Raw genomic sequence first — 14,259 nt, forward strand, 5'->3', positions numbered from 1 at the left:
ACGCGGGGGGAAGGGTCGGGGTCGCTCGGCGGGCGTGAGGAAGCGGTGACGGGCAGGGAGAGCCATGCTGCGCGCCTCTCTCCGACAGGTGAGTGGGGTCTGTCCGCCTGCCGGGCATGCCGAGGAGCGGGGTGGGGGTTCCGAGGAGTGGGGCGGGCTCGCAAGGTGACCGGGATCACCTCGCGTCCCCCCTCCCCGGGGCGGCCCCGGAGAGCGCTTCCCGTGGGCTTCTTCCCTCACCGGGGATGGCGCTTTCTTCCCGGATCGCCCTGGGGAGACCTCTGTCACCCGGCTGCCCTGAAAGACTGGCTTCGCTCTCAGGTGTCGGCGGCGTTGAAGGAAGGACGAGTCACTCCTACGGAGCTCTGCCAGCGATGCCTGGCCCTCATCAAAAGCACCAAATTTCTGAATGCATACATTACCGTAACGGAAGAGACCGCTTTGAAGCAGGCTGAAGAATCAGAGGAAAGATATAAAAGAGGTATGTTGGTTTGTAAGTAATGTCAGTCCTTAAAAAGCTGCTGTGGAGGAGCTGTCTGTGTTAGACGAAGCACCTTTGCTTTTTAAAATAGGCGTCTTGTTTTGTTTGATTGTTGGGGGATGAGGCTCATGCTTGAGGTTTCCGTGGGTGCTCGTGGATGTACACTTGGTACTCGGGAGAGTATTTAGTCCAAAAATCAGAGGGAAAACCTGGACCAAACAAGGCACTGCAGGTTAAATAGGCTCTGCCTCTTGGATAGCACTGCTACTTGGTGTCTGCTGCTTCTTTCCCTCAGCATTCATTTGGAATGTGTAGGCAACAGGTACCATGAATAGGCAAATGCAGTGGTCATTCACAGGCCTCCAGACTGGGGTAGGCAAACAGCTGGCACAACCTGTCGAGTTTTTAATTAAGAAAGCAAATTAAAATAAAGCAGCTTACGGCTTTCAGTCCTGTTATCTGCAGCACTTGAAGATGGTCATTCTCATTTTCCTTTATGTTTCAAGAAAGGTAGGAAGTGCAAATTTTCACCTAATAGAGTACATGTTTTCTTTCCTTCCAAGAGGTGACATTTGCTGTCCTCTGGCAGCATAATAAAATTGTCAGACAGGTTGTATTGCTTCCTGATGTAGGCCTTTCAGTTTTCAGGCTGGCATTTTTTTGTGGTGTTGTTTGTTGGTTCAGGGTGTTTTTTTTTGATGGTGGATAATCAATTGCTTGTGAAAGATTTTATCTGCTTCAGTAATTTTTCATATCTACTGTGTATGTCGAGTAGGCAGTGTTTATTGCTTCCAGCCTAGTGATGGAGTGGATTTAGCAGCACCTATGGCTGAAATAAGCATTGTGTGGTCACATTGGAAGAGGTGTGCACTCCTTTGGGATGGCCTGGATGAAAGCAGCTGCCTGTCTGGAGAGCTTAGACACATTCAGAGTGCTCTGCTCTGTGAGGCCAGGTCTAGTTTGGGCAGAGTGCTCAACACTTGAGTTGGAATGGAAGATGGTTCTTGAAAATGGAGCAGACAACCATCAAATACCAAGTGGAAAGCAATCTGGCTTTCAAAAACCACCCAAAGGGACACGTAAAAAAACCAGTAATTGATGAGAACATTATATAAATCTCTGTTGTTTTACAATCACTCTTAATGCAGGTCAGCCACTGGGCATTCTAGATGGAATTCCTATTGCTGTAAAAGACAACTTTAGTACAGCTGGCGTTGAGACAACATGTGCATCAAATATGCTAAAAGGTACAGTAAAACTTTTAAAGTAAAAGCAGATCTTCTGTTCTTTAGAGGGTTTATGGACTCCAGTCTTCCAGAAACCCAAGTATTTTCAAAAAATGAGCTGGCATCATTTGAGGAAATACATTTATCCAGTTTCACTAGCCAAGTGCGTCTGGTATTATGGATGGATCCTTTTCTTCTTCTGAGCTCATTATCTCTTTATTTATATTTGTATGCATTTAACAGCAGTTATAATAAAATGGTTCCAAAATTCGCATTTTCCTTCACACTGCTTTTAGGTCTAGAGGAGAGCAGTCAGTACTGTTCTTCCTAGTGAAATCCAAAGGCAGTCCTATTTTGTTGTTGTTGTTCTGTTTATAATTGTTGACTTAAATAGTTTTTTCATGTGGCTGTAGGAAAAGTAGATGTGAACAATTCCAACATAAAATCATGTTCTATAATGCTTTTAAAGCATTTTTTAAAATTTCCTAAACTCATTGTTTATATTAACAAGTCATGAACGTTTTCAAGGCATTACAATGTTTTTATAGTAAAAGTGAAAGTAGGATGTATTTCTTATATCTGTTTTATTCTGCACAAAGTAAAACTTTATATTAATCCTTGTGGAAGACAGCAGAAGTAAACTACCAGACCTCTAATTTGATTGTGGTTTTTTTTAATAGCAGTAGAAACAAAATACGACTTCACTGTTGTAAAAATTGTTATATTACCTGAGATGCTTTTCCTTAAAGCATGTTCTCAGACCTGTTGTGATTGATTGCAATGAGTATTAGGAGCGATGTCCTTGTTCCAGATGAAGGTGGGAGTGGAGAAGCCCCTGTCATCATTCACAGAGTGAATTGGTTACTACTTGAGGTCTCATGTCACTGTCATTGTTCTCATCCTAGGTTATGTAAGGTGTGAGTGGTAATGACAACTTCAAAATGTTCAGAGTAGCTACTTGTAAAAATAATTTTTAACTTACCAGTTGCTCTTAATTCTTCTGTTTGTTTTCAGGTTATATTTCTCCTTACAATGCTACAGTAGTTCAGAAACTACTGGATCAGGGAGCTGTGCTTTTAGGTAAAACAAACCTAGATGAATTTGCAATGGGGTGAGTGATATTTGTTATTTTTAATGTGTTGATTTTACGTAAAATAGCATACATACCATCTGTTCCAATCTACCTGTAATCCTGAACTCCTTCTTCTGTGAGGTGACACAACAATGAATACTTACTGGAAGGGTACACAGAGCTGCATGAACTTCTCCCTGAGCATTTATAGTGTTGTGTAAATGATATAGACACTGAGTTTTTTGAACATAGTGTTCAAATGTAGCTGTGCTTGAGAGGCAGGAAGCAGTTCAGCTTTTGCAGAAGGCCAACGACAAGTGGCCTTCTCGTAGATTCAGTAGTGTGTTAATAGAATTGGTTACAACACAGTTAATTGGTGCCTTTTCCTCTCTCCTTACTGGCAGCATTTTTGCCTTTAGGTTATCATGTAATTGTTATCATGCCCCCAGTTGCAGTCACTACCTCTGCCAGACAGCCGCTGGGGTAATTTATATGGGTACTCCCTGACTTGCTGCACACAGGCTAATTGAGAGCAAGGCTTTTAAGTTGCCTAAGCTAACGTTGGTGACTTTTTGTCAGGAGTACATTGAAAAATGCTCCTACAAATTGATTCTTCCACAAATCAGTGAAGGCAGCCAGACTGTAGCAGAGAACAGCATCGGGCTGTTAGGGATGGAAATTAAACTGCTAAATCAAACTGCTAGGTTTGGAAGGGAATCTCTGGGACTTTAGTTACCTGTGAAAAACAGTAAATGCTGTATTTTGGTTTTATTATACCTAAAGTCCAAGGTTTGATTGGAAATTCACATGAATGGGGTGGAAATACTTAGACAATACTGTTTAGAATGAAGTAATTTTTGTGTAAAAAAGCTGTTCCTCAGAGGAAGAGCAGGCAGACATCTTGGGAAAAAAAACTGATAATGCAGTATTACAACTGGTCTAAGTTCATTAAAGCACAGGATTCTCCTAAAAAGCTTATCGCAATGCTGGCTTCTCGTTCTGGTCTATGTGTTTGCATGATCTCTTGACTGGGGAGCAGATCAAGCTCCAAAGTAATGATGTCTCAATAAGGTTGTTTTCAGCTGCTGTCAGCTGCCTGTTCGTTCTGATGATTTAGCTGGTAACACTGGCACCTTGCAGTCAGGGGGAGTGTGGGGGGGTAGAGGGCCTGAGGAAGGTGGAAAGTACGCCCTGCCTCTGCTTCTGGTGGCAGCTCATACTTGGGTGACACAAGCTGACTGAAAAGAATTTGTGAGAAGCCAGTCTGGCATTCTGTACCAGTGAACTGTGGCCTCTGCAGAGGGCTGGAGGATGAATAATACTGTGGCATTTCAGAGAAATGCAGGTTCCTGGTATTGTGGAGCTTTTTCTCCACCTCTTGCAGCATGTTTTTCCTCTCAACTGTGATCTTGCATCAAATGCAGGGCTGGAAAAGCAGAATACCTTGGTTTTGAAAGAGATGCGCTCCTGTACTTTTACATAGCTTAAATCAGTTTTTGTCTTTGTGAGTCTGTTTATTTCAGTGGCATTAGCAGAAGTTAGAAAGAGGTACCAATTCAGGTTGTGTCAGAAACTGATGAACAGCTATAAATTTTACAGTTCTATGTAACATTGTAGAAGTTGACTGCATAAGGATTTACATACACCAGTCTTCTTGCATTGAAAGTGAATTTGCAAGGATGATGAGGAATTTGATTAAAATAATTAAATTGGTGAGTACAGTGTGTCATTTGTCACTTCTGTCTGTATTTGTCCTGTCTGACTGTTTTAGATCTGGGAGTACAGATGGAGTATTTGGACCAGTCAGAAATCCCTGGAGTTACTCAAAACAGTATAAGGAAAAGTCTGTCCCAAAATCCCATTCTGAAGACAAAGAGTCTAACTGGGTAATAACAGGAGGGAGCTCAGGAGGCAGTGCAGCTGCTGTGTCGTCTTTCACATGTTTTGCGTAAGAGACTTTTAAAATTGTCGTGTCCTAAATGTCTCAAAATATGTTGGAATGTTTTAATTTTAAAATATTCTCGTAAGGTAGTGTGAAATAAGAGGGTTATTGGCACTGGCATGCAAAAATTTATTTCAGCATCCCTAAGTTATTTGTGGCATATCATGAAGCCATAAATTAATCCATGCATGCAAATTCAGATTTACTCATTTCAGGCATTATTCAGTGGTATGACCACTTTGCACTGCCTGAAATAAAATTATGATGGTAGTAAAGGAGTGACAATTTTATTCTTATTCCCACATAATCCCTTTAAAAAGCCTTACAGGGTTTGTGACACATCCTCTTCCTCACTAATTGCATTACACAAATACACACTGAAAATGTAATTCAGCAAATTAAGAGATCCCATAGTTTGTGACAGTACAATAATCTTTCCTCCACTCCTTTGTTTTTATAGCATAGTTATGTAATAGTACATGAGATTTGGGACCTAAAAGCTTTCAAATCCCATACTCATAACAAAAAAGTGCAGAGTACTTACTACGTAGTTACTTACATACTTACTGAAAAACTTCCCTGTTTTTAAGTTAGAAGACAGTTTTATTGTTTGGGATTTTTTTTTTTTTTTATTTTAGACAAGTGTGTGTTTATGGTTGGGGTTTTTTTTCCTAAAGGAACTTAAGCAAGCTGGATTTTTTTTTAATTAGTAATAATTAATAATTACTAACTAGTAAATAATTACTTTTAATTAGTAATTATTAACTGTATGGAATAGCAACACACTGTTAAGCAAATCAGTTGTCTATACTATCTTCCTCATCTGACTGTGAAAACTGAGCACAAACCTTTACACCTTGCATTTTATGCAATTTTTAGAGCTACATGTTGGAGCATGTTTGATGGAAGATTATTTCAATTGTGCTCTTAACTGGAAAGTGTTTAAAAATGCTCTTTAATTACTTTATCCTCGTTTACCCATAGACTACATTACAAGCATCTATTTTGTTGTTAAAATATTCTTGCTGATGCTGATTACAACTTTTTAAATTACTTCTTAATATTATGTATCTATTCATCTCCTTACCCTTTACTGGGATGTAACCTACTGAACATTTTAATATTGTTGAAATTGAACTCTATGCAGCTATTCCCAAGGACTGCCTGTCCTCATCCTGAGCCAGAATGGGCTGATCCTGAGAGGGTCTGGCACCTTTTCCTCAGTTGCTGGGCTCTCATTTTGCACTGCTCAGCACACTGTCAGATCAGGGAGAATTTTGTCCTGCTATTTTATTGCATATAACATATTGTATATCCATCCTATTAGTGTCTTTCAAGCACCAGGAATGCTGCCAGTCTTTACATTTTCAATTTGAGATTTGGGTCTCCAGAAATGCTGTAAAACTGAGGATGTTTTACATCAACACAGAGGCTTTGAAAAAAATTCCACTTCAGGAAAGCCAGTTGAATTGGTCCAGCCATCTCAGAAACAAATGGCTATGGGAAGTCATATAGTCACTTCAATAAAAACTATACCTGCTCGTGAATTTTAAATTTGCTTTGGCAAAGGTTTGAATGAAAACCGCTTTTTCTTTTTAATGCTGTTTGAGTTAAATTTATTAAAATCAAGAGAACAACATGTTTCATTTCAATACAGTTTTTCTAAATTGAAATTTTTATTTCAAAGAACAAGGTTTCACCTGTGAATTAAAAAAAAAAAAAGGAATTCAGTATAATAATAATATTAATAATGTACTGTGTTTTAATTGTACCTAAGCTACTGTAAACTGGGAGTTCTGATAAATCTTTGTGGAACTGGAAACAGGGAATATCTTTCCAAAGTATGCCCGCTTACTGGGGGCAAGAAGTGTTGCTCTTCATTTTGATCCTGGAAAATGCTGATTTATGGTGCACTGGCTGCACAGTAAATAAGATGTCAGTGTTGAAAATTGTTCCCCAAATCACATGAGATATATCAGTTGGAATCCAGAGTACTGGAACAGAGAAGGCAGAAGAAGGTATTTGGGGCCATTTTCAGATAGTCTGAATTCTGCCTATCTGCCTCTGCTTTGTGAAGGGAACTGGACTCTCCTAATGCCAGATTCAGAGACCCTAATAAAAATCAGAGAACAAATGAAAAATAGACATAGAGAACGGACTGGAATTTAGGCTATGTGATTACAGCTTCTGGTCTGGAAGAATTCAGTTTTAAATCCGTGCATCTTAAGGCCACACGTTCTTATGATTTGGAAATGTTCTGAATTATCTTACTAATGATGATCCTTTTGAAACCATAGAGCCTTAGGGTCAGACACAGGAGGATCTACCCGAAACCCTGCTGCTCACTGTGGTGTTGTAGGTTTAAAGCCAACATATGGACTGATCTCTCGCCATGGTCTCATTCCTCTAGTGAACTCCATGGATGTGCCAGGAATCCTTACCAGATGTGTGGATGACGCAGCAGTTTTGTTAGGTATTACTATGTCATGCATCTTTGTTTACAACCAACAAAACTGAATTCTGAATTAAATCGTAACTAATGTATGTTTTCCTGGTCTTCACATGTTGTGTCATATTTCAGGTTCACTTGCTGGACATGATCCTAAGGACTCTACCACAATTCAGGATGACTTTAAGCCATTTGAACTACCTAATTTGACTGATATCAGCAAGCTTTCAGTAGGAATTCCAAAGGTAATGTTTAAATCCTGTTAACAGTTATGGACAGGAGGAACAAATAAAAAACACGTAACAAAAAAATATTTGTGTCTTGCCCACCACCTCCCAGTCTCCCCTGGGAGAAGCACTGTCAGGAACTTTAGGGGAAATGGAGAACATCAGTTCTTGGTTCTCTCTGTTGCTCTGTCATTAGTCCACTCTGTAACCTCAAACAGGTTGCTCTTGATGCCTTCCCAACAAGTGAGCTTAGTACTGGTTTGTGCAGAGCTTTGAGATATTTGCCTAAATGGCACTGTGTTAATATAGAGCAGAATTTTAAAGGCAATTGAATGGCACAAGACATTTGTAATTTGGCATCTGATGTATGCAATTCAATCATGTTTGTAACTATAAGAGTACTTGAAATTTAGAACAAAATTTGGGACTTCAGCCTATTTTTAATTTAATAAAGGCTCTGCCTTCAAAGAGACAATATGAATAACATTTATTCATTGGATTCTCAGTATTGGAACTTAAGCTAGAACAAGCATACCAAAAGTTTTAATTTGGTAAGCAGAGATGTTTACTGACCAATTATTCACCATCTCTGAAATGAAAAAATTACTAGCCTAGAAAATTGATCAGCTGCTTACTGTTTAAATCTTGATAAATCTAAAATTGTGATATTGGTTAATTTTTCCTAACCTTTTGACAGTTTTTTCTACTGCTACAGGTTATTCTAAACAGATACATAGATACATTAAACATGGGTCATAGCTACTCAGAAATCAGACAATATTACAACCCTGATATTATGGTTTAGAACTAAAGCAAGTATCTTCAAAAATAAGGAATTTTAATAGAATGTCTATAATTTGGCTGTGAAATAGGAATGTAGCTAATCTAAGTCTTCTCCCAACTCCTTGATTGTAGCTATTCTTTGGTGGGTGATTTTATTTGTTTCACCAGGGTGTGCCAGTTGCCTCTGATAATGCTATGGCCATTTTTTTTATTTTTCCTGCTCACAGCAGCCCTAGTTTTAGGATTTAGGCCAGAAGAATTTCTACCCATGACTGCAGAGCCGTGCAGTACAGTCTTGATAGATATATACAGGGATAACTGGGCAATTACTCCTTCAAAAGAAGCTGCTGAAATTCCATGATCTGTGATACATACGTTGATCCTACTGAGATGAATGTAATAGTCTTAAGACTGAATCCTGTTAATCTAATACTTCTTGGTTGTATAGGATTTAGTAGATGCAAAAAGCTTTAATAAGTACTTTAAATCATGTAGTGGTGACATAATGGTTTCAGTGTATTTTTAGCAAGGAGTATTTGTGTCTTGGTTGCTATTAGAAGTAAATCAGCATGTAAAATAACTCCTCTTCTTGTTTTTCCTCTAAGGAATATCATGCTCCAGGGCTGTCTAGTGAAATTCTGGCTCTATGGTCAAAGGCTGCTGACCTGTTTAAGAATGCTGGGGCTAAAGTGGTTGAAGTGAGCCTACCACACACTCGTTACTCCATTGTCTGCTATCACGTGCTGTGCACAGCAGAAGTGGCTTCAAATATGGCCAGGTTTGATGGACTGGAATATGGTAAGGGCTCTGAAAAAGCTTTTTTCTCAGACAGAAGAAACATTGCTGGATGCCACGTAAAAGTGTTAGTTTTCATAGGTTTTTGTTTCATGGTTGGATGCTTGATGTTATTTCTCCAAGGTGGAATACAGTAAAAAACCTTGTGCAGACAAAAATGTGTAAATAAATACATAATATATTTCACTACTAGGCATATCAATGTCTGGGCTCAAAATCTACTTTAGTATTTCCATAATGAAACAGGAATATGTTTTGTTGTTTTTTCCAGAACAGTAGCATGTCAGACTGCAGCAAACAGTGACCTATTGTACTATTATGACATTACTAAATCTTAAGGATTACAAGAGGCATTGATACCCAAAATGCCTTTTCTTTTCAGGACATCGTTCTGACGTGAAGGATTCCACTGAAAGCATGTATGCTGCAACACGGCGAGAAGGCTTCAATGATGTTGTAAGAGGAAGGATTCTATCAGGAAACTACTTCTTGTTGAAAGAGTAAGCAGAACATCTTGAAATTCAGCTTTTCCACGTTAATGAATTCTTGAGCAAATGGTGATTAATTGTTCATCATGACATGAAAAAGAAATTGCCCTTAGACTAGTAGCTGTATTTTTATTATTGCTTTAGGTCTGTAATACCTAGTGAACTGTTAATAATGAATGAAAATGTTTTCCCTGAGTCTTACCAGTGAGCCTCCTAAATTAAATAAGTAAAACAACTTAGTGATATTTTTTCCCTTACCAGAGCATTATTGGCATCCATTAGTTAAATTAGGCAGAAATCTTCCCTATGGTATGACATTGAAATCATACCGAAGTCATTACTGTTCTAGTGTTAGAAGTTCTGTAGTTGTTAATCTCATTAAAACTACATAGAAAACTGCTGGTACATTGTAGTGAAGTATTCTAGAGAAAGTCAGAGACATAGCAATTAAATTAACTGCAGCTCTCTGCCTTGATGTACAGGGAAAGGGCTTGGCATTGGCAAAAGTACTGAACTGAAGTCCTTACAGAAGTCAGGGTTTTATCCAGGTCACGTAGAGAAGCTGGTGCATGGATCAATTTTCCGTTTTTAGTTTTCAGTCCTTACCAGCAGTCCTAATTTATGTTAGTAAAGGTGCTGTTTTTCTCTGTCTGAATTTGTTCAGATACTAACAAAAATATTAGGCATGTAATCATTCTCTGTGGTGCACTTGCTTTGAAAGAGCTCTGTCAGCAAGAGTATTCATCAGATGTGACTTCTAATTGCTGTCAGAGACAGGAATGTTGTCAGTCAGTCTGTAACAACCAGCTTTTATGGAATGCCGAAATTCCTGCCAAGTGTGCTCCCTCTGCTTACAACTGTCCAGATCAGCTTTCCTAACGCTGCTTTAAAATTCACATAGTTAACTCTTCTGTGAAGGAGTACACAATTAGCTTCCACTGAGATGGAACATGAAGAGTTGTGTTCCTGTTCCATAGTAAATTACTCTTGAAGAACAGAGTGCAGGGTTCAGAAAACATTCTTAGAGTAAGTAGTAGAGAAAACCTAACTGTGTCTCCTGCAAATGTTGCCTTTTACAGCTGATTTTTATCTTGCTTTTCAGAGTTCTAAAATGACTACATGATTGCTCAGGAAGTTCTGTTTAACATCTTTAGAGATGACATGGACAAGGGGATAGAGTCTTCCCTCAGCAAAATTGCAGACAACTCCAATTTGAGTGTTGATCTGCAGGAGGGCAGGAAGGCTCTGTGGAAGGATCTGGACAGGCAGGGCTGAGGCAAATTGTATGAGGTTCTACAGGGCCAGGTCCTGCCCTTGGGTCACAGCAACTCTAGGCAGCACCACAGGTTGGGGCAGAGTGGCTGGAAAGCTGCCAGGGGAAAAGGATCTGGGGATGCTGGTCAGCAGCGGCTGAACATGAGCCTGCTGTGCCCAGGTGGCCAAGAAGGCCAGTGGCATCCTGGCCTGCATCAGCAACAGTGTGGCCAGCAGCACCAGGGCAGGAATTGTCTCCCAGTATTCAGCATTGGTGAGGCCTCATCTTGAATCCTGTGTTCAGTTTTGGAGCCCTCACAACAAGAAGGACATTGAGGTGCCAGAGTGTGTCCAGAGAAAGGCAACAGAGCTGGTGAAGGGTCTGGAGCACAAGTCTGATGAGGAGTGGCTGAGAGAGATGGGAATGTTTAGCCTGAAGAAGAGGGGAGACCTTAACACTCTCACTACAACTACCTGAAAAGAGGTTGTGGTGAGGTGGGAGTCCATGTCTTCTCCCAGGCAACAAGTGATAGGAAAAGAGGAAACAGCATTATGTTGCACCCTGTGAGGTTTCAATTGGATATTAGGAAAAATGTCTTCACTGTAAGGGTTGTCAAGTGTTGGAGCAGGCTGTCAAGGGAAGTGGTGAGCTCCCCATCCCTGGAGATATTTAAAAGACATGAAGATGTGACACTTAGGGACTTTCTAAAGTTAACAACTCGATTGATTTCTGAAGTGATCGTAGGAAAATGTCTAATTCCCATTATATAACTTACTAACTTGAATCTGCTGTTTATTGATTATAGCCATTTTCATTGCTGTTTTTCGGAATCTTAAATCTTTAGATTACTCTAACAAAGTGGGTTTAGGCAGTTGCAGTTGTTTTATCTGTAAACACCCTGCCATGTAGTAGTCGGTAATACACCCCTCCATTTTTCTTTCACTTTGCTTTTTTTTTTTCTTTCCCAGATAGCTGAGGGTTTAGATGACAGTTACTTTTGAAACTGAATTTCTCTGAATTTAAGATCCCATCTTTATCACTTCTGCATATGAATAGACATAAAGTTGACTAATGTGTTTCTGCTTTAGAGTTGTGTAAAGACTGAAATCCATAGATCACATGTTTACATGAGGAGAAAAGCAAGGGGAAAATAAGGTCTTTATAGTATTCTACAGAGCAGTATAAAACCACATACATAGTTTTAAATCCATTTGGAGTTCTGCACACATGATGGGGCTTTTTCCTATGCTTCAAGTATCTTGCTGGATTGAATCATAAATGGTTAATTCCTGTTTTTCAGATCTGTGTAGTTCTGTATTTTCTAGATTTTGCTGTGCTGCCCTACAGTGAAATTAGGTTAGATACCAGCTTTTCACCCAGAGGGTGGTTGAGCAATGGAACAGATTCCCCAGGGAAGTGGTCACAGCACCAAGCCAGTCTGAGCTGTGCTCTCAGGCACGTTGTGTGGTTCTTGGGGTGTCCTGCACAGGGCCAGGAGTTGGACTCCATTATCTTCATGGGTCCCTTCCAACTCAGCATTTTCCATGGTTCTGTGAAATCCAATACTCAGTACATTTCCAAATGGTCATAAATGTGTCATTTTGATTTTTAGTTAATTATTATAATGTAGGGTTTTGTTTTCCCTTCACCTTTCTTCAGCTGTATCCCCTCATTTCTTCCTTCTCTGACAGCTCCTCTGCTATGAGAGCATAAACACATGTGTGGTAACTAAGTTTCCAGTGCGAACACAAATTTTATTCAAAAAGATTACTGGGCTTGTCTTTTCCACAGTAACTAAGAAATAAAGTTCTGTATTTTGGGAATTAAACTGTCAGGCCTCTGTGTTCCTATTGCCTTCTAGGAACTATGAGAAATACTTTGTCAAGGCACAGAAAGTGAGACGTCTCATTGCCAATGACTTTGTGAAGGTTTTCAGGAGCGGTGTTGATATTTTACTCACTCCCACCACTCTGAGTGATGCAGCACCATACACGGAATTCATCCAAGAAGACAACAGGACCCGCAGTGCTCAAGATGACATCCTGACACAGGCTGCAAACATGGCTGGTGAGCAGGGACCTGAACTCAACTTGTTTTCCTGTGCCTAGTCATTTTAAAGGTCCTGTCCCTTTAGGTATTTAACCTTCTCTTTAGAATCAAAATATTTCACCCTTGTGTAAGTCTTACAGTGGTAACTGGGTCTAAGGACAGTTTATTAAATGCTTGATAATGTAAGACTAGATTTTAAAGCAGGGAGCCTTGGAGCTGAGTGTGGGCTGCAGGTAAGATGTTCTAGAGACAGAAATCTCTTCCTAAGGAGAGCTGACTGTCTTTTGCAGAGGATGCTGACCTCTTAAATCTCTCTAATTAATTTCTTGCGATCATCTAGCATTCGGTTCATTGGATCAAATTATTTTAGCTAGTTTTTTCTCTACATGATTTTTTTTTGCTCGTTCTCTTAAAATTGATATCAAAATTCCTCCAGGGTTTAATAGTAAGTCTTTGCATGTGTATTTTTTTTTATTTCAGGACTGCCAGCCATAAATGTTCCTACAGCCCTTTCAGAGAGAGGCTTGCCAGTTGGGCTTCAGTTCATTGGACGTTCATTCCAGGAGAAGCAGCTTCTCACTGTAGCCAAATGGTTTGAAAAACAAGTACAATTCCCTGTGATTCAGCTAGAAGAAGTAAAGAGGCATGACAATGATGTCTTTCAGCATCACAAGTCTGCTTCCTTTTCATAGCCTGGGACTGCTAGTCAGCTGGAGCAAGAAAGCTGTGGGGATGGTTAAGAAATGAATTTCTGCAGTTGTCTTTTGCAGAAGTAATAATCTTTTTTAAGAAGGCATTATGCAGTAATGCACGATGGAATCACAACAGCCTGTTACGGTGTAATTAAGGCAAAGTGAATCATTAAGTAAACAATACCGTATTAAGAGCCCTTTCTTATTGATATTAAAAACATCAAGTTGAAATTGTGTATGTTATGCCTGTGAAGTTGATTTTTTAATCTCCAGAGGGTGTGTAAAGTATCTGACCAATTAAAGAACTAACCTGAACTTTTGTGTGAAAAACGTCATGATTGCCACAGGGCTTGGTTTCCTTCTGGAGTGTAGACTTTTGTAATGACAATAACCAGACAAGCTCTGTTGGAACAAAGGTATTAAGGATCTGTTCACCAAGAGTAAAATACAAAAGGAAATAAGGGATAACATAGAACTATAGAATCCTTTAGATAAGAAAAGACTTTTAAGATCATCAAGTCCAACCCACCACCACAAAGTTCACCACTCAGTCCTATCCCTAATGCCACATCTACACATCTGTTATGTGATGCTTATTAAAGTAATTATGAGAAAGCTAAATCACACCTGCATTTTGATCTCTGTTTTATCAAAATTCATGATGTGTGACTGTTGATTCATTTTAAAAACCAAAAATATTCCCTATTTCTAGCTAACTAGAAAATAACATTTGAATTTACAAAACATGCAGATTGTTCTGGTCCTATCGGTGTAAGAATGATGAATTCCAAATATCTTCT

The 14,259-nt window shown here is 39.4% G+C and overlaps 1 protein-coding gene across 1 annotated transcript; it reads left to right on the top strand.

The window, feature by feature from the left end:
• The first annotated feature begins 36 nt into the window (after positions 1-36).
• QRSL1 (glutaminyl-tRNA amidotransferase subunit QRSL1) lies at positions 37-13,693 on the top strand. The gene is made up of 11 exons (XM_062488708.1): positions 37-88; positions 322-481; positions 1,630-1,728; positions 2,722-2,818; positions 4,551-4,727; positions 7,019-7,194; positions 7,303-7,415; positions 8,786-8,978; positions 9,358-9,475; positions 12,580-12,785; positions 13,248-13,693. The coding sequence occupies exons 1-11, from the start codon at positions 65-67 to the stop codon at positions 13,457-13,459; spliced, it is 1,575 nt and encodes a 524-aa protein (XP_062344692.1). The 5' UTR covers positions 37-64; the 3' UTR covers positions 13,460-13,693.
• Positions 13,694-14,259: the final 566 nt, after the last annotated feature.

Source organism: Cinclus cinclus, chromosome 3 (genome assembly GCF_963662255.1).
Source record: "Cinclus cinclus chromosome 3, bCinCin1.1, whole genome shotgun sequence".
Classification (NCBI taxonomy): Eukaryota; Metazoa; Chordata; class Aves; order Passeriformes; family Cinclidae; genus Cinclus; species Cinclus cinclus.